Source organism: Crocodylus siamensis, chromosome 12 (assembly GCF_052110815.1).
Source record: "Crocodylus siamensis isolate JL-2025a chromosome 12, ASM5211081v1, whole genome shotgun sequence".
Classification (NCBI taxonomy): domain Eukaryota; kingdom Metazoa; phylum Chordata; order Crocodylia; family Crocodylidae; genus Crocodylus; species Crocodylus siamensis.
The window spans coordinates 12,994,209-13,014,970 of NC_143406.1; the positions used below are offsets into that span (position 1 = coordinate 12,994,209).

General features: G+C 40.9%; 1 protein-coding gene across 4 annotated transcripts in view; it reads right to left on the minus strand.

Annotated features, from left to right (window-relative positions):
* Positions 1-479: 479 nt before the first annotated feature.
* MORN1 (MORN repeat containing 1) overlaps positions 480-20,762 on the minus strand; it is a 159,788-nt gene continuing 139,505 nt past the window's right edge. For 2 of the 4 annotated variants that reach the window (XM_090024698.1, XM_090024700.1), the window contains exon 14: positions 481-2,839. In XM_090024698.1, coding sequence (XP_089880824.1) covers positions 2,712-2,839 — 128 coding nt within the window. In that variant the 3' untranslated portion in view covers positions 481-2,711. Of the gene's footprint in view, positions 2,840-20,762 lie in introns of all 4 variants that reach the window. The other 2 variants (XM_090024699.1, XM_090024697.1) reach the window with 2 other exon arrangements.

Genomic DNA, 20,762 nt, shown 5'->3' on the forward strand with positions numbered 1-20,762 from the left:
CTTTGCCAGAGTAGTATAAGTCCTTTCTTAGCGACTGTGAACTGCTATTTTGCCAGCACTAGAGTGTGTATGCATAAAGGGCCTTTTGACTTCACTTTTACATTATTTAATCCTATAAAAGCACTGTAAAATAGGATGGTCAGTCATCTTAAAAGTTTATCAGAGACCATTTGTTAAATAACCCTTCCACCCTCATCTTTTCCTTCAATGGTGACAAGGGAGAAGAAAAGGAATGCACGTCTACATATAAATGAATGGTATCTATTTTGATGTAAAAAGCTTCACTGAATGAATAAATGTTTGCATGATTGTGCCCTAATAGTGTATTAGCCTAAATCATCTGTCACTTGAATCAAACCCATTTTAATATAGTCACGTTGACTATAGCAGTGTTCATCTTGTCCTCTGTGTTTTTTAACCCCAATTTTAAAATGAAACTTAAAACATACTATAATGTTCCACACTATTTATCAACTGGGTTAAGAATCAGAAGAATCTTGCAGTCTGTAAACACTTTACATTTACTTTAAACTTCAAAGAAAAAAAAATATTCTTCAGATGTTAAATCTTCAAAAATATCCCATTAAATAATCCCAAACAGAACAAAAACTGGTTTATGATCTCAAAATTTGGTTGGTGCCACAAACAATATCAAATTCACAATAAGATAGTAGCCAGCAGGAGACTCAGAAATGCCAATGTTAATTAAAAACTTTATTTTCAGATACTCTTGGCAGTTGGTGTTTCTCACCAGGCAATCTCTCAGGATACTGTTCTGAACAAAGTGAGTGCAGCTTTGAAAAGGAAAAAAACCCAAAACCTGTTGCTGAAATTGTCTGTATTTTAGCAATTTTCCAAAAAATGAGTTCCACGGGGTGCCATATGTTGGTAAACTGTGTATAGCAAAGGCCACTAAGAATTCTTGTCTGTAGGACTTTGGTCGACACCACATGCTATGTGTTGATGTTTGTTTAACGTACGGCAGCATGAACAGCTTCTATAGTGAGGAACCCCACCAAGGAGGAACAACAGAATGTCACCATCACAAAGAATTTGTTTTAACATTTGGACAATTTATCGGAGAACAAAACCATGTATCTATATATGTGTCCTATCCTATAAATCTAACAAACAACTCAGCAAGTCTTAATAGGGGAAGAAAAAGAGGTTTCAAGGACGACTGCTTCTCTTGCTTCACGACAGCAGAGATTGCCATGTAATGGGAGATGTGATTCTAGACTGCCTGTGGAAGAGTTATGTATTTGGAAATTAGACTGCTTAACTGATCATTTGAGAGGGAGAAAATCCAAATCTTTTAAAAGATTTACATTATATAATTTACACTTTGACAGGGAACATGATCTTGGAGGGTATAGATCTTCAGTGTTACCTAACCCTGAATAAACCTAGTGTTAAATTTGCTTTAGTGAACTGAAAGCATAAGATCAATTCCTAGTAGCAAGAGATGTCATTAAATCAATAGCATATGTAGATCATTATTTTGATGTCTGGCAAAAAACTGGGAGTGGCCAGTTACGGAAGTGCACTGACATTGAGACCCTGCATTCAAGGAGTTTGTTCACTACAAAGCATACTTTGGAAGTGAAAAAAAAGAGTCAGTAGTCAGTCACTGCACTTAGTACAGATATCAGCTAGGGATTCAATCTTGATAAATAATTTTTGCAAAGTTGAACTGATGCCTGGAAATTAAGCATTCTGTATCAAGGAATAGACGCATCAAAAAACTCATCCTATTTTCCTTTTTAATATACATGCCCCCATCATACTTTTTCCAGTTACAGTTTCATTTTCAATACTGAAAGGCCCTAGTCAAATATTAATTGTACTGATTTTTTAGGCATGCTCTTCAAATCTTTTTCTGTTTTGATTGTCCCTTTTCTGATCAGAATGCAGTCCTTTTCTCTTTGCTTGCCAACTTTCAGGTGTTCTACAACTGAATCTTGATTGTTTAGTTGGCGTGAAAACACTTTGTATGTTCAGTGGCAACTCTCATCAAACCCAAATACATTCCAACCACATGAACACAACATTTCTTTACCATTGTTTAGCTTCATTGATGGACTATTTGGCAATGGCCTTTCTGGAATAATTAATCTAACTTTGATCCTCCTTCACTGAAGACAGAAGCCAGTGTCAGGAGACAAGACAGCTGCCTGGTTGTCATCTTTTAGGCAATGAGTGTTTTTCAAGTAAATTAGATGAACAAGACTTTTTATCCACAAAACAATATATTCATAAATGTGTTATAAGAGAGGTGATCACTGTGGTCATAAAAGTTAATTTGCTATGTATGATTTTATCCATTAGCTGTTCAGATGGTTCACCAGTTTTTATGGCATCATTATGTGATCAAACTGTGGCCTGAATTTTCAGTTTATTTTAATAGAATTTTGTTAAAAATACATACAGCTTATATAATGATGAAAAATAGGATTCATCAAAGACATTTCTCTCCATCTCATAAATATGGATGTATCATCTAAAATGTGACTAGGTAGGACACTTTGTGAAATGGATTTCTGTTGGTCAATTATTTCTTTGCTGTTAGTATACCCCTTTTTTCAAAACCTACATGCATCTGAGGCCCAAGGGATCAATCCAACTCCTATTGTACTCAGTGGTAAAACCTCCACAAACTACAGTGTGCATTGGACAGAGCCTGTGAATTCCTGTACGTTTATGTTCCTTCTTTACTTGCTGGTCGCTTTCTTGTTTTTGGTTTTCTCTGGCAAAACCCTTAAGAGTTTGAAGGCTGGTGGGAGAGTCTGGCCCAAAAATGGGGGCATGGTTACTTCATGGACCATAAGCACATACTTGCCTGAAAGAGATAAGGGAAATGTGGGAATTAAACATTGTAAATAAATACATAAATAAATAAAACATAGGGAATAATGGTAGAACTGTTACTGTACCTAAATTACTCTGATATCACATGTATTAATTTGTATATATGAAATACAATGTGCAATGCACATGAAAGATCAGAAGCAAAAACAAATGTTTCTGCTTGTTTTCTATTCTTGTTAAAGCAAAAATATGAGATGATTTCATCATTTAATGGAGAGTATGACAATCTGTGCTGACATTTAACGGAACTGTCAATTAGCATGTATAGTAATCTCCCAAAAGAGTATGGAGTTAAAATAGCAAAACCACCACTATCACCACAAAGGTAATTTAGTTGATTATTTATTTTAATATACATTCATAATATTTTACATTCCTATAGAATCATAGATTTCATAGATGTTAGGGCTGAAAAAGATCAACAAGTCCAGCCCCCTGCCCCAGGGGCAGGAAGTCAGCTAGGGTCAAAGGATCCCAGCAAGATAAGCATCCAAATGTTCCTTGAAAGAGTTCAGAGTAGGTGCCTGCACCATTTCTGGAAGGATTCTGTTCCAGGTCTTGGGCACTCGGACAGTAAAATAATTTTTTTCTTATGTCCAGCCTGAAACAGTCTTGAAGGAGTTTATGACCATTGGTCCTTGTTTTACCTTGGGGCACTGTGGTGAACAGATGTTCTCCCAGATCATGATGTACATCCCTTATGTACTTACAGGCTGCCACTAGGTCACCCCTGAGCCTGTGCTTTTTCAGGCTGAAGAGTCCCATGGCTCTCAGCCTCTCATCATATGGCCTTTTCTCTTGTCCTCTGATCATGCGTGTGGCTCTCCTCTGGACTCTCTCAAGCTTCTTGACAACTTTCTTGAATTGAGGAGCCCAGAATTGGATGCACTACTCCAGCTGTGGCCTCACCAAGGCCAAGTACAATGGGAGGATCACAGCCTGAGATTTACTTGAGAAGCATCTATGGATGCAAGCCAGAGTTTGGTTTGCTTTACCAGCTGTGACATCGCAGTGGTGGCGCATGTTCACCTTGGTCAATCGTGACCCCCAAGTCTCTTTCAGCAGTGGTGCTAGCAAGCGTAGCACTGACAAGCCTATAAGCATGATGCAGGTTTTTTCCCCCCGAGGTGGAGTACCTTACATTTATCAGTATAGAACATCATCAGGTTTGTATCCAGCCACTTACTAAGTTTATCCAAGTCAGCCTGGATCACCAGCCTGTCCTCAGGTGTGGATACTATGCCCCAAAGTTTAAGTGTTATCAGCGAACTTAGCCATTGAGCTTCTGACACCAGTGTCCACATCGTTGATAAAGGTGTCAAAGAGAACCAGTCCGAGGTCAGAGTCTTGGGGGACACCACTGGTCATGGAGTGCCATAATGATTCGCTACCATCAACCACTACTCTCTGGGTCTGACCTCAGAGCCAATTTCCCAGCCATCGGACTGTGGTGTAGCCAGGGCCACAGTTGGCCAATTTTTCCATGGGGAGGTCATAGGACAACAGATCAAAGGATTTTTTAAAGTCCAGATATATGACATCAATCTCTTTTCCCTTGTCCAGGTGGTATGTTACCTGGTCATAGGAGGAGATGAGATTGGTCAGGCAAAACCTACCCATGACAAACCCATGCTGGCTATCCCCCCCAGATATTGCCCTCAGTCAGTAGGGTCTCTTTGATAACTTTCAACAGAATCTTACCACGGATTGAAGTCAAGATAATTGGCCTGTAATTCCCGGGATCTACTTTCTGCCCCTTCTTGAAGACGGGTACCACATTGGCCTTCTTCCGGTCTTCAGGTACCTCACCTGGGTGCCATGAGTTTTTAAATAATTTTGCCAATGGTTGGGCTGTGACACCTGCCAGCTCCTTTAGTATTCTAGGGTGTAATCTGTCAGGACCAGCTGACTTGAAGGTGTCCAGCCTCTCAAGTTGATCCTTTACTAGATCAACACCGATGCTGGGTATAAATACACCCTCACCCAGGCTGTCCCGCATCTTGCTAGGCAGGGCAGTGCCACTGAACTGATGAAAGACCAAAGCGAAGTACTCATTAAGTAGATTGGCCTTTTCCTGGGTGTCAGGTATCAGCTGTCCCATTTGGTTCAGTAGAGGTCCAATCTTACCCTTGCTTTTTTTTTCCAACTCCCTACGTATCTAAAAAGGACATTTTGTTGTTCTTGATATGTGAAGCCAGGTGGAGCTCGGTTGCAACCTTGGCTTTCCTGATCCGTTCCCTGCAGTACGGACCACTGCTGAGTACTCCTCCTTGATGGTAATTCCAGCCTTCCATCGTTTATAAGTCTTTCTTTTGAAGTGTAGGAGGCCCTCTAGTTCCCTGCTGAGCCTAGGGGGTTGCTTTGCCCTTTTGCTACCCTTCCTCCAAGATGGGATGGCCATCCCTTAAGCTGTCAGGATTGCTCCTTTGAGGAGCAATCACTCCTCTTGGGCTCCTCTTCCTGTTGAGTCGTGGTCTCTTAGGGCCTCAACAATGAGCCTCCTGAGCTTGTCAAAGTCAGTTTTCCTGAAGTCAAGACTTCTGTATTGTTGAGCGACTTGCCAGCTTTGCAATGGATAGTAAAGGTGATCAGCTCATGGTCCCTATCACCCAGCTTCCCATCGATTCTTAGGTCACTGACTAGGTCAGCCCCTTTGGCCAGTGTCAGCTCCAGCAATGCTTTACTTCTTGTTGGCCCATAGACTTTGTGGGTCAGATAGAGCTCATTTATGCACGTAAGGAAGCTTTGCAACCCATCGGATTTGGCCAAATGCGCTTCCCATGAGATGTCCAGGTAGTTAAAGTTTCCCATGACAACCATGCATTGAGCGCATGCAGCCTCAGCCAGTTCCCTGGCGAATTCCTGGTCCAGCTCTTGTTTCTGGTTAGGAGGTCTGTAGTAGACTCCTACCATTATGTCCCCTATGCCACATTCCCCATGTATTTTAAACCAGAGAGACTCCAGACATCCTTCCTGGGTGCCAATGTCAATTTGCAGGGATATGTAGCTGTCCTTGACATAGAGAGCTACACACCCACCCCTTTTATCTGCACGATCTTGCCTGTACAGGGTATAGCCATCTATACCTGTGGCCAGTCATAGGTGGGGTCCAACCAGGTCTCTGTTATCCCTATGATGTTGTAGTCATTCTTGTTTAGCAGGAGGACCAGTTCCTCCTGTTTATTCCCCAAGCTCCTGGCCTTGGTGTATAGGCAGGCAAGTGTCCCACTGGGGGCCCCTGCCTTTCCCACAGATCGTTCCAGGGCTAGGGTAGGAGTACCTTAGCCTGCTGAATTTATGAAGCTTGCCCAGTGGGCTTGCAGTGGCGTTAATCCCCCCCAACCCCTTCAATCTTGATAATGTCAGAGACTGTAAACACTATAGCCTCAGTTCTGTAAACACTTACAATATGCTTGTGTTTATGCGTATGATTATCAACAATTTCAATGGAAATACTCGTATGTAAAGTTAGATCAGGACCTATGTATATACTGAACCAATCAGATGTAGCCATCTCTGGGACAGATTGATGACATGGCTAGCCTAGTCTATAAAACTTTGCATGCTCATAGGAAAGTGGGAGAAGAGGGAAATTTTGACCAAGGACGTAGGGTCAAGCTGTGTTTATTGTGAAAAGGACCTTTTTATTTTTGTCGTCCAAACAGAGCAAAGAAGACCTACACGGTAAAAATCTCCTTAACAACTGTGATACAAAGTAACCACATGAAAGTTCAATTTTTCCACCTCAAAAGAAAGGGAGGTTGAGTTGACCCTATAAAAAAAACAAGTATCATGTCTTTTGTACACCATGAAAAGCTTTGCTGGAAAATCTGTGGAAGTCAAAGCAGATGTTAAGTACCAAAAACAATTTTCAGATTGTTTTCGCCTACAGACTGTGAGGATGGATACATTTAGGAAATAAATGCTTGTTAGCTACTATATGTTTTGCATGGGCAGCTGGGAAAGAAAGGCACTTTTATTTACAGAATAATCGGGGTGTGAGACTGTGGTTCTTTTTCATGCAAATCTCCTGCTCGCATCAGTGCAGATTCACACATGGAGCAAAACAAGATTTTCAGTGTCAATTATAGAAGCACACCCCTGCAATATGGATGCATGACTTCAAGAACTGGATTAAAGCGTGATCCCAAGTAACAAGCTAGAGGGGATGGACCTCATAGCTTGTTACTAAATCTTTGGGCCTTGAAGTCATGGTAAGCAAAGGGTTTTATTTTTAAAGCATCCTATTTGTACAGCCAAACATGCCAACGATATTTGAACAAAATCCTACAGAACTCTAAATTGTGACTCAGGTTAAGTGTCCCCTTTTCTTCTCCCATTCGCTATACTTCACCTACCTCTACATCTATATGTGAAGGAAGCATTTGATAGCAGGATCCAAGTAAATGTCAAGGGAAATATCTACTACATATTCTGGTTCTGGTCTGTTACTTTCTACTATAGTATTAGAGTCTTCTTTTTAAATTTTCTGTGCTACTCATAGTATGTGCCTTGAATAAGATTAATAAAGCCTGCAGTTCCTGCTACAGGGAGAAATATACTCCAGTGACAAAAATAACAATGCTGTCTGATTGTCTAACTTTTTAATTTTAAGGGAAGTATTTTTGTAATCTAAAAAGTAATTGAAGTGGGTGTTGTTCTCCAAGGCACAGATGCTGGAGCAGCTCCTAGCAGCAGAGGTCCCTGTTGATGTGAAGTAAGTCAGCAGAGGGGACAGCAGGCATGAGGCCTCCTGTCAAAGCACAAGGGACAGGCCCCCCACGACTCCCTGTAGAGGAAGGGAGCAGTGCAGTGCAGGCAGAGCTTTAGTGGCTCCCCTATGCCTCCCCCTTGGGGTAGGTTTTACTGGCTGGGCAATGCAGCCCTGAAGGGGCAAGACATCTCACTGCCCAGGATTCAGGCGCCCTTAGAAACCTGCACTGGGGCTTCCTCCCAGGACAGCAGGTGGACTGGGACTACATCTGCCCCCAGTACCTGGCACAGCTTTCCCTGATCCACCCACCTCTGCCCCAGGCAAGTGCTTGGCCTCAGTGCTGAACACCGCGGGTGGGAGAGGCAGTGTCAGCTCCTGGGGGCTGTGCTCAGCTCAGCCTGGGCAGGCTGAGCACAAGGCAGCTGGGGGCTCAGCTCTCTCCTTAGTCAGCCTGATCCAAGGTCGAGCTCCCAGCCACATTGTGCCTAGCCTGTGTGCTGAACTGCACAGAGCCCCCAGGAGCTGATACCACCTCTCCCACCTGTAGTGTCTGGCATGGAGGCCAGGTGCTTGCGCAGGACAGAGGTGGGTGGAGCAGGGAAAGCTGTGCCGAGCACTGCGGGCAGATACAGTCCCAGCCCATCTGCTGTCCCAGGTGGGAGCCCCAGTGCAGGCTTCTAAGGGCGTCATTATCTCTTAGAAAGTCGGCAGTGAGGCAACCAACCCTTGCAGGGTTGCACTGGCTGGCCAGCAACCGTGCCCCAAATGAGAGGCGTGGGGGAGCTGCTAGGAAAGACCCTGCCTATGCTGCACTGTCTCCTCTCTCTGCAGGGAGTTGTGGGGCACCTTTCCCCTGTGCTTTGATAGGAGCCCTCGCACCTCTGCTGGAACTGCCACTCCAGCTACAGTGTCTGCACTTGCAGAACAGCACCTGCTTCTTCTTCACCTTGGCAGCACCTGACGGCAGCTTGGGGACCCATGGGCTCAACTCCAGCTTGTTCTCATCTGATGCTGGGAAGGCAGGAACCTGGGAAGGGGGTTAGAGCTGCAGCCAGGGCTGGAGCCAGGGCCAAGGCCAGGCCGATCGCATCCGGGGGGACTAGAGGCTCCCACTCCCTTGGCCAGCGCTGGGCTGCACTGCCTGACTATGTTGCCACAGGCTTCCAGGGGCTGTCCAGGCTGCTGACCAGGGCAGGCTGCCCAGTGAGCCATGTTAAGGCACCTTAAGGTGTCTGCGTGTAGGCACGTGCCTAAATTGCCTTAATGTGCCTTAGGCTAAGGCGCATTAAGTTTAGGCATGCATACATTCCCATGTGGACATGCCTGAGGTTAACAAGGGGTGCCTCAAATCTAAAAAGGTTGAGAGCCACTGATCTAGAAGTATATGTGGTCGTGCATAGATACCCCTACCACTTTCTGTAGTCAAAGGCCAGAATAGCTACCTACAACTACCAAATTCTCCTGTTACTACAACTAAATCCCCAGGCAAGAGATTCTGTAGGAGTCAATGAGCATGTTGGGATTTGCATGTTACATTCACAATTGCACAGGCCCCAGTCTAAGTTTAAATGCATTAAAGGAAATATACTTTCGATTCTGCTTTATTATAAGAAAAATACACTTCAGAATGAAACTTTGGAAGTGCACAAGAACCATGACTGGTCATAGGAGAAAGGAAGAAGAAACATAGATAGTAGAGTTTGGGACAATATTTTTTCTAATTAATAACAGAAAAGACCTATAGTTTTAACTGTGTAATGCAGTGGTGCTCAGCGTTGGCCCTGTGGGCTGAATGGACATACACAGGGCCAGTCTGAGGGTAGGAGCCCCTCAGGCCAGATGACAAAGTGCCAGGGGCTGAATCTGGCCAGCAGCTGAGGTTTGAGCACTCCTGATGCAATGTATTCATGTTTGAAAATGTTATTCTGTATACAAATTTGGGGTAAGTTTGACAAGCTGTAAAGATCATACAAGTGAAGGCTTACTAGGCACTTTGCATAAATCTTGACTTATGCCTTCATTTCCTTCATCCTACCTATGGCAGCACATTTCTCAGTGGCCTTACCTAACCTCAGTTTTTTAGAATCAGGCATCTGCAAAACATTGCTGCCACTTCTCCAACTATACGAAAAAGCACGATCCAGATTACCCATACACTTAGCCAACTCCTCTGGCTCCTAGTTTAATTCAGAATCCAGTTCAATCCAGTTCCTTTCATTTTAAAATTCTTCATGGATTCTACAAAACAGTCCTCTTTAAGCCTAAAGAAAATCACCCTTTTTGGTGGGGGGAGGAAACCTTCTCTGGAGCTCCTGCCTTCACATATACCTCTGCCATATAGATATAACAGGCCTGATTCTCAATTATACTCTAAAAGGGAGTTTAAAGTGGATTGAAATGCAATGCAGTGAAAGTATTAAGGGGCCTTCACAGAGATGAAAATGAGTCCAATCTGTTTTCAAATTTTAACTGAAAACTTCTCTCAGCTCTTGCCCACCTCTTAATTTCTCCCTCCTTGTGCTAGTATTTAACATTGTATTATTAACTTTCTTAAGCATTTGGGAGACGTTTTGCATGAAAAATGCCATACAAAATGAAATGCCATGCCATATAATTGGGATTAATAATAGTAATAAAATTGGTACGTGCTTTTAAAGCAGTCACCAAGGTGCTGTGTAAACAGAGGGTGACTGCATCAAGCATCCAAGCAGTTACATTTTTGGTTTAGATAAGGAGAACCACAAATAAAAGACTTTGAGGAAAGAAAGTTATTTGCCCCTTTTATTGCCTAAATATGCCTGGAGAGTTTCAAAGCAACAGGAATCATTATAAAAGTGAATGGGAAATAAAATAAAAATGTTTTGTTGCCTTAGAAACACTCCTATTCTGTGTACCTTTCCTTTGTGACACATTAGTATTCTGTGTATTTTGGCACCAGAAAATATATTAAAACAAGTTTTTTCCTTCTTTTTTGCACAGACTGGGATTTCTCTGTATAGTGAAAAATATCTGCAGGAAAGAGTTACACTGTAAAAAAGCAGCAAGAAAACAGAGCCAAGTTTCTTAAATATTTGATTTTATTCTGTCTACAGCAATTAATTCTAAAAGTCTCTTACCAGGGGAGTGTGTTTTCTGGCTGCAGTTGCAAGGGACTCCCATTGATAACAATGGAAGTCATGCACTTGGTGCATATCAAAAGTCAGAATCTGACTCCAATGTATTCTTGTGAAATAGAACAAAGCCTCTGGGATTGTGGGCAGTGAATTTTATTCTGCTGAGCTGAATCTCTTTCTTAAGGATATGAGAATTATAAAATAAGTTTAAGTTGGCTTTTGGACTAGTAACTAAACAAATCTTTCTAACAGATCCCTGTGAAGTCTCTGTACAAAAGGCAAAGCATAATGCAAGTTGTTTAAACTGTTGAGAAAATGGTAAGATACTTGAAAGAAATGGAGTTTTAACTGAGACTCAATAGTAATGGATTTTCAACTAAATATGTGATTATTTATGACATCCTGGCTGACAAAGCATTTTGTCTAGTGATCTGCAAAAGCACACTAAAGCTGCCTCCTTGTGTTGTATTAAATTAAATGTATTAACAGGACAAAGATGTAAAAGTATAGCCAATAGACCTGGTGTGGAAATAAAAGTGCAATGGTAAGGACTTTACATATAGTGACTTTTACACTGATGAATCTCAAAACATGTTACAAATGGTATAGGAATCACAGCTAACACGAAGCTTCTTCTGGTGCAAAATGCAGCATCATATGATAATTTAGGAGTGGAAGTGAAGAATACTGCACGCAATAAAAATTACCAGGGTTATATGGTTCGGCAGGATGTTATTATCGACCCTGGAATATAGCCAGGGCACCTGGGTTAACACTATACTCTTGGAAGAAGCACTTTGAAACTTCTGCTAATTTATATTAAAGATGAGTAAGAGTTAAAAACAAAAATGGGGTAGTTCAGTTTATTTATAGTTTTAATTTTCCTGTCAGGTCTTGCATCTCAGGATACAATGAAATATATTGTCACACCACAGAAAGCCAGGGGAGATACCTTTCATTCCAATCACTAAAAGGATCCTGCTATACAAGATAGTATCGTGTAGCAGTGAAACAGAGCACTTAAATATTCTAACATGCAGAGCTGCTGTGTGATCCAGCACCAAGTGCACACAGATTTCACATTGCCATGGAATGAAATGTCTTTTCACACAAAATGTCAGGATGACTGTAGAACTTAGCAGCACAAGTCTGTCCTGCAGATTCTACCCTTCTGCTGCTTATTATAATTGCTTGATATTTAAAGCAAGTTCAAGAATCCTGCTCCGTTATCACTAGATAATGAAACGCAACAGAATCAGAGCCCAATATGCAGACATGTAGTTTGAAGGCAAAATACAAAGAAGCAGAAAACACAGCATAACCTATCCTTTATCTATTAAGTCAGTGCATGTTACAACTGAAAGGACCAATAGTCAGGGTTGACCCAGCACACATTCAATAGCAGATGCATCATGCCCTGAAAACCTACATATTTACACTTAGTTGCATACTTCTTTATCATACATATTTCTTACTTTCCTTACCAAAAGTCACATTTAATACCACATTGTGAAGCATTTGGGCATTAACATTCATAAATACGAATAAGTGGTACTGTGCTCTGAGCCAGCAGGGAAACTCTTCTCTATAACTCAGTACGAGTCCTTAAGTTCCACACAGAATACTGTCACAAGCCTGTCCTGAAAAAAAGGGCTGGCTGGCTAATGATCAACCTTTGCCCAAAAACCTGCTACCTGATGAGAAGAAAACATACACTTTGCTGATTTGTGGAGGAACTAAAAAACCTGTTGCTAAATAAAGTCAGTGGTTCGCAACCTTTTTTAAACTTAAGGTACCCCTTGTTAGATGCAAGACACTCCTTGGAAAATGCCAGCTCTTACTTTTCACTTGTTTTTTGATTACAGGAACATAGTACAACAATTCTTATGTTGCAAAGAACTCAGAAAGAACACAAGTCATAATGTTTTTAACACTGTGGATTCCTATTTGAAATCTCTGGCTTACCTTGTCAATCATGTTTGTACACCTAACAGTGCTAACATTGTCTTATACCCCTCAGCACCCCTTAAAGGATTTCAGGGCACCTTAAGGTGCTGTGACACCCTGGTTGAGAATCACTGCTTTAGATTAATAAATCCAGTCTTTCTGTTGGAGCAGGAAGAATAACTTGAAAAACTTGTTTTTGACTGCTACAACTCCAGTCTCCTCTTCTGCACTAGATCTAAGGGGGGGGGTGTGGTAAAAACAGGATATGGCTGTAAAGGGCTCCTTTCCCCATTTCTTGAGTGCTGACATAGCAGATTCCTCTGAAGGTTATGGGCACACCTGCTCTGGCTCTGCCCTGCCAGTTACTACAAGAGCTGAAGAACCCAAGGCAAGAGGCAGTTGTAGTCTGGCCTGTGAAGAGGTCAGAGTTTCTAGCTCAGGAATGCTTTGGACAGCTCCCAAGGGAAGGCTAGGGCAAAAGATAAAAGATGTTGAAGAGCAAAGCAGAGGGCAAGAGGTATTTGAAATAAGGTATTTTATCTGCAATGAATGGTGTTTGAGAGTGTTATGAAACTGCACAAGGGGCACACCATACATGTGGGTGTGAAAAGGTATTTGTGCACTCGTCTACTTCTAAAACAGGTGTAAGATGTTAAAGACCAAATTTCCAGACAACCTGAAACCAGGCACTGTTGGACCCCTATAAACAGAGAAGGAGTGTTGCTGTGGCAATGATGGTCCAAGAGATATGTGAAAAGCAAGGATTTTTTTTCAAGGGTTTCCTCAGAACCTGAAGAAGGGCATTTTGTGCCCAAAAGCTTATCTAACATCTCTCCCAGCTTGCAGTGGGGCTAATAAAAGATATCACGGAAAAACCTTTGCTCCTTGCAAGCCCCTATCTTGATTTTTTTTTTTACTTGAAGTACAATATTCAGCCATTGGAGGTCTTTGCATGCTATATAAAATCCAGACAAGGTATGATCCCTGGTTTAAATAGAAGGGAAGGGAGACAAAGCTAGGACTCAATCTGAGCAGAAGCTCATTTGTCCTAGTGGTTATAGGGGCTTTTCTTGAAAAACCTACTCTTGGTTAAAATGGCTGGGTATAGCATGGTTGCCCCCACGCTGGGATTCCTAGTTAAAGTCAAACCTAAAACTCACATCAGAAAATATGACTCTCAATGTTATAAATACTTAAAGCTATAAATACTTAACATACATATGGTCTCCCATGCCATGTTTTTGGAGTAACCTCCAAATATTTAACACTATTGATTCTATTTACCACCTATTCTCAAGAATAAGGAGGTTCAAAGGTGTTTTTCCATTTTCCAGTCTCCGATATCAACTTTAATAAAAACCTTTTCACTCCAGCTTTGGAGAAGCGGTAAGACTCCAGTTTTGACAAAACACTTTACATAGTACGTGAATATAAAATATTCTCCTAAAAATGCAACAGCTTTGCACTAATCTGTAATCACCACCACAGCTTGTCCCTAAACTATTTTTTTAAAATCATGTTTACCCTGATCCAATAATTCTGTGTATGCCAAATGCCCAATTTTACATGGTGAAGGACTGTCCCAGTATACTAGAATGTCCTTTTCTTGGAAAAGCTCATCTTTAATTTAACAGCAAAGCATATTTTGTTGTGATGCTGCAAAGACTTATGTGCATTCTTAAATTCATATCCTCATTCACTTCAATATGGCTATTCTCAATTTATAAAATTAGCCATATCCAGTAATCTTTTTAAGATCATGGTTTAACACTACTACAGCACAGCCAATTTTTTCCCTCCTTCGGCTTAAGAAAACATTCCAGCTATGATTACCTTATTTCAAATGTCCAACTCTTATTAACTGAAACTAACAAACATTAAAACTAAAACAGCAACAAAACACCAGCAACCATCACTCTTCTGGGGATATGCTAGTGTGGGTTAGGGCCTTAGCCCTCTCTTTCTCTTATGCTGGTACTGGAATTGCATCCTGTTTTCATATGCACAATTATGAGGACAATGCCATTTTCAAACTTGGGAAACTATCCTTCTTTTTCTCTGGTATGGTATTAATTGTAAATGAATAACATTTAGACTGCTAGAATGCATTCTTCCATGGTTAAGGAAGCCCTTCAATCACTTCTGATTTCATCAAGATACTGTTTCCATGCTTCTCTTTGCAAACTTCATTATTTCTCCTTTATTGCTTACATACCACCATGTATTATGTTACTTTTGCTCTTTCTCCCTCTTAACATTCCTTTTCTCCAAAATGCAAACCTCATAAAGGACTTCAAAACTGTTATCCCGGTGTAGATTTGGAATAAACAGATGTGTTTAGGAGATTTTTAGGCACCAAGATTGAGGGCAAAAGAAATGCTCCCCTCCACAGCACTGGAGTACTGGATCCAACATTCAGAAATGATGTTCTGGTCCGTAGTCTGAGAAGACACACATTTTAACAGTTAGGGTCACTAATCACTAGAAAACTTATTAAGGGATGTGGTAGTCTCCCACACTCAAGGACTCTAATGTATCTTTGTAAAAGACCTTAATGCAGGAATCACTTGGGAAAATTCTCTGGTCTGTGTTATCGAGAAGGGCAGACCAGATGAGCATAATACTCTTGTTTTGCCTTAAAATCTATGACATATGAACGTACAAGATGCTGTTCAGTTATCTGTAAATAAAAATCTTCAACTTCTTTATTTCCCTCCCCATATGTTCTAAAAAATACAATGACATTTAAAACAGAGAAAAAGAAATATCACACACTCTCTCTCTCTTCCCCAAATAAAATGCTTTTTGCACCAGTGCTACTTAATAATGCTGTAGCACAGAAAGAGAAAATAGAGCTAGCAATGCATGCTGTAATGCCATGCAAAAATCAGTCACATGCATTTGAATTGAATTCTATACATGATTTATACATGCTGCAGAGTGATTTCTTGACAACAAATGTCAGGAAGGGTCAGTTCTGTGTTGTGGAGTGTTTTCTTGACAACAGTGCTGCGGAGACCCCAAAATAAATATATACATATGTATAGGATGCATAAAGCGTGTGTTTGCTATTTTAGTAATTTGTGTCCTTGAGATCTCTTTACATTTTACTGCTTATTCTCTACAGCCATTGGAATGAGATGATTATTTTTACAAGGTATCAGTTAGGCACATTCCAACAAGTACAGAACTGTCTGTAAGAATTAGCTCAGCACACCTTGCCTTAATTAAGGAAAATTCTGTGGTGGAGCAAACAAGTAGGATTTTTTCTTTATGGCATGTGATGTGATTAGTTCTGATACTCAGAGCTATGGGTTGTCATGCTAGAAGTTTTAACAGAACCAGGAGACTATTCTTGAACTAATGTCAAATGATCCCTGAATACACTGCAGTAAGAGTATTCTGAGAGTGAGAGACCATAGTTTCTTTCAGCTGAAGCTTTCTGAAGAATAATTAAAATCAGCTCTGGAAAAGTGCTCAGCACAAGTCTTAGAAAACAGACACAGTATTTTTGCGATAATACAAAAGATCGCTAATTGACAATGAAGAGTTGGTCAAAGCTTTTTTTTTCAGTCCAGAGACTAGGACACTTGGGTTGATCTTTACTTTAAAACATTACGCTGTTTTAAGATGCCTATTCAAAACTGTCTTTTACAAATGTTAATCTGAAGCAATATTTTTTATTTACATCATTTTTCCTGAATATCTTACCTAGAGACTCTCCTTATTAGAAACACTGGATTAAATTCCCCTCTTTACTCTCCAAGTACATGCAGAATGGCAAAAGAGAGGATTTGGCCCACTGTGGTACTCAGCTAAGAAAAACAGGCCGGATCATAATGTTCACTTTTAAGCACAACTCTCCAGTGAGTATCAGAATATGAGCTATGCTCATTCATTCTTTGGGGTCGTCTCAGTCTTCTGTGCCTTTACTGCAGTGTTGATACCTCTTTTTGGGCTCAACAGAGGACAGCCAAACTGTGTAATAACAGTGAAGCTGTAGAGTGGGTAGATTACTAAACACTGCTGGTGCGATTCTACATTACAATTAGCTCTTGTTAAAGGCTCATTAATTAGTGCTAAGTGCTCTTTAGGCATCTTAAAGTTAGGCGCCTTGAGGTGAGGGTTATCTTTGAGCTATGCCAGGCAGATTGACTTAGCGTAACTTCTAAATGTTCCATGGAGATAAAAAAAACCAATCTGCAGTCTTCCAGTAACCCAGGAGGCACCCCTCCAAGGCAGATTATCTGTCCTCTTGGACTCCGATGCCCCCCAAGACAGGCTGGATAGCACTGGTTGGTGAATGAGGAAAGAGGTGAAGTGAGGGAGGGGAGAGGGGAGCTGCTGGGCTGTGGAGGCCCCAGCAGGTATGGGTATGGGTGTGTGTGTGCGCAGGAGCTGGTGGGGGGTGCTGGGGCTGCGGTATGTGCGTGTGTGTCTGTGTGCTGGGCTGGACAGTTGAGCAGCACAGTAATGGAGCAAACTTGTCAGCTATTAGCCATGCCCTGCTCACCAGCTCCCTTGCAACAGGTCAGAGCTGTGTACATTACAGAAGGTTTTAACCCCGAACATTCAAGTGCTTGCAGCACATGTTAACTTTAACAACAACCTAATGACCTAAAGGTTTGCATGTGCTGTAACATTTAGCAGCTGATGAGTGGTGTTAGCTCATGGTACCACTTGAAAGGCTAGCCAACTTGAGTTAAAAGCACCAGCATATTCAAGTTAAGGGCTTTTGTTTGTGGACAGGATATGTTGGGGAAATACATGAATTATAACACAAGTTAACTTTGCAGTGAAGAAAAGCCCTTTTCCTTTGAAGGAGAACTTTCTCACGTAAAAGGAGTGCCAGTAATGCAATACTTTTTAAATGGAGTACTGTATTTCCAGGTTAGATTACTGAAATGTGGGTGTCCCCTGAAGACAATTCAAAAGCTATAACTTGTGCAGGAGGCATTGGCTTGCCTGCTTCATGCAGTAAACTAGTACAAAACTGCCACACATGGGCACTGCCCCACCTCCCCATGGTGTGCAATGCCAAGAGTTAATTTGAACACATAAAGCCATATTTGATAGTGGACTTGGCTATAACAGGAACTGAAGATTGAATCCCAGCTCATTCCAAGCGAATGGCAAAACTTCCATTCCTTGCAATGGAGCCAGGATCCTTCCTTGTATTTATCTTTGTGTCCACTGTTGTGGCAACAGAACCAGATGACTTACTTCTGTTGATGGCCCTTGAGTTTGAAAAGCATGGTTAAATTCAGTGGAAAGTCATTGGCTGTGAAACTCACTCCCCCTGCTGGTGCATCTAAGAACCCAGTTACTTAGTTTGGTACGTGGTGCCGGAGTCAAAATTTTTGGATAAACCTTTGAACAACTAGATCAAAAACTATAAAGACATCTTCTCTTTGTATGTTGGTTTGTTTTTATGTTTTCCCCTCTTTTTCTGGTTGGGCAGGTGGCTCAAAGGAAGGTCAAAAGAGGGTTAACTGTGTTGCAAACTGTGGGCATTTAAACACTGACATTTTCCTTCCATACATGGTGGGCACATCTACACATTCATTAATGTGCAGTGGCTACTGTGCATTTAATTTAGTACGTGTGTAATCAAGTACTAAAAAATGTGCAGTAACCAGAGTTTCTGCGCAGTAGCGCCAGCAAATGCTTTTTTAGTGACACTTACTGAGCAGTAGCCTAATAATACTGCACAGTAGCATATCAGCACTGTCCATGCTGTGACGCGTAACTGCAGTGTTACTAGGCTATTGTTCAGTTAGTGTCTTGTGTAGACATGTGCAGTGTCTCTAGATGCCAAACAGATGGACATATTATTTCTAAACTTAAAAGAATCTTAAGACAGTCTCAAAAGTTGACAGTAGATATTAGCAATATTCAGAAGCACCTAAGCCTTTAGGGTGACAAGTTCTTTAAATATTTCTCTCGAAATTTCTTTGGCACAAGTGTGCTCCCCTCCACCCCTGGTCTTTAGTGTGTCACTGCTTATATATAAATTAGAGATCTAAAACTACAGTATTGTTTAGCAACCTAGTCATTTTTCCTATAATAGTAAGAACAGAGTTGTTCTTTGCATTATATTTTTATAATACTTCACCTGATTCTGCAAAGACTTAAACATGTGCAAGGCTTCATTTGCAAGAACAGCCTCTTAAATCTGAGTGGGACTACTAAAAAAAGATAAATTAGCACGTGCAGGATTAGCCGCAAAGAATCCAATTCTGCTAACAGTCAAGTGCTATTAACTTCCATATATATCAGATCAGATCAACTCAAGCTGAGGAGTTCTCCATGTTGATCTCCTACACTGCATTTCCTGTTAACTTGAAAAGAATAAGTGTGAAGAACAGTATAACTGAAATGTAAGCAGATGCAAAGGGAGTAAGGATCTCTTAGCTAGATATTGGGGGACACGTTTTTCAAATCAGGAAGAAATAAAGCTCAATGAAATTCATGAATGATTTATTGCAGCTCCCCAAGTAATCACTCCCGACCACCATTAAGAATATAACTTTCCTTACAAAGAATTACACTTGGCTTCAAAGACAGGCCTTGTAACCTCCTTAATCTTTAATAGAGCCTGCAACAATTACTATAAGGTATTAAACTATCTACAAATTACATTCCCTATGTGATTATCTCACTTTTCGATAGACATTTTTTGGGATCATAAATAACAGTAAAATTACCATAAAAGCTAATACTACTGTACTTAAAGAAAATCATTATGTAAAGGTTTATGAATTTTGCAGTCATTAATGGACGTAAGTTAATGGGCCATAGGCTTTCCAGAATATGATACCAGATATTTTTCAACCAATGAAACTTCCAGAGATACAAAAACCTTCAGAGGTCACCAACTTCAAAAATGAAAAAGAAAGTTATAGCTTTATACTAATGAGAATAAAAAAGAAGCACAAGCATGAAAGCAAATATCATATATGACAATGATTCTTTAAGTAGACCAGTAAAATAAGAAACTGAACTCTGACTCTTCAGTCCCATAGTATCAAAAAAGTCAGAATCAAAATGTGCAAGATAAATAAAACAAGCTTTGAAGAGCTTTTTCTCTTAAGTAATGGGAGAGTGTCATGAACCCGACCCTAGACTAGAAGGTTTGTGGGGTGTCATGAAGATTTTTTGGTGTTCATTTAACTGGCGTGTGTGGTCTCCTTGGAGAGCCAATGTTATACTTTATCCAGTTATATCACTTTTATCACTATACTGGTTATGTTGCACTATCTGTATATATCTTTATTATTCTGGATATGGTTTAATCAAGGAAGGGGAGTGGGCACAACTGCTAAATCTCTCTTACTATTGTGATACTAGGGCAAGTGCCACTCCCAAGTATAGACAGAAGAGACAGGTAGAATGGGCATCCAAGTTATTGTCTGTCTGTAATGGGCAAATCAACTTCTCTATGACGCAAACCACACCGAATGGATCCAGATCATGCCAGGACAAGAAATGCAAAACCTGCCAACACATGACCACCACCACAACGGAACCATCACCATTCCTGGACTGTACCTCCAGAAATGTTATATATCTCATCCAATGCACCAAATGCCTTTATGGAAAATATGTAGGAGAAACCAAACAACAACTGGGCACCAGAATGAACGCACACTGAAAATCTATCAAAGACAAGAATACCCAAGTACCTGTGGGTGCACACTTCTCACAAGACAACCACTCCCTCTCCAATCTCTCAGTTCTAATCCTCAAAGGGAATTTACCAAACACCTTTTATAGATGAGCCTACAAACTTCACTTCATAAATCTACTGGATACAAAAATTAATGGACTCAGTATAGACATTGGATTTATAACACATTACATCTGAGTCATTACGTACCTGCCAGACCTGACCTCTTACAATTTTTCCTCTCCTCCCCTCCTTTTCTGCCCTTTATCTTCTTAATTTCCAGCTATTTCCCTTTTCACAGACAGCCTCTTTTCTACCTTGAATTACTACTACTGTAGAGTCCCCCTTACTTACCTTTGTTTTTTTTCCCCATCAGCCAGAAAATGTCAGGTGTCTTATGGAGAGACTTTCTGGAGGATTATGGAGATGCATGAGGAATTGGGACAATGCT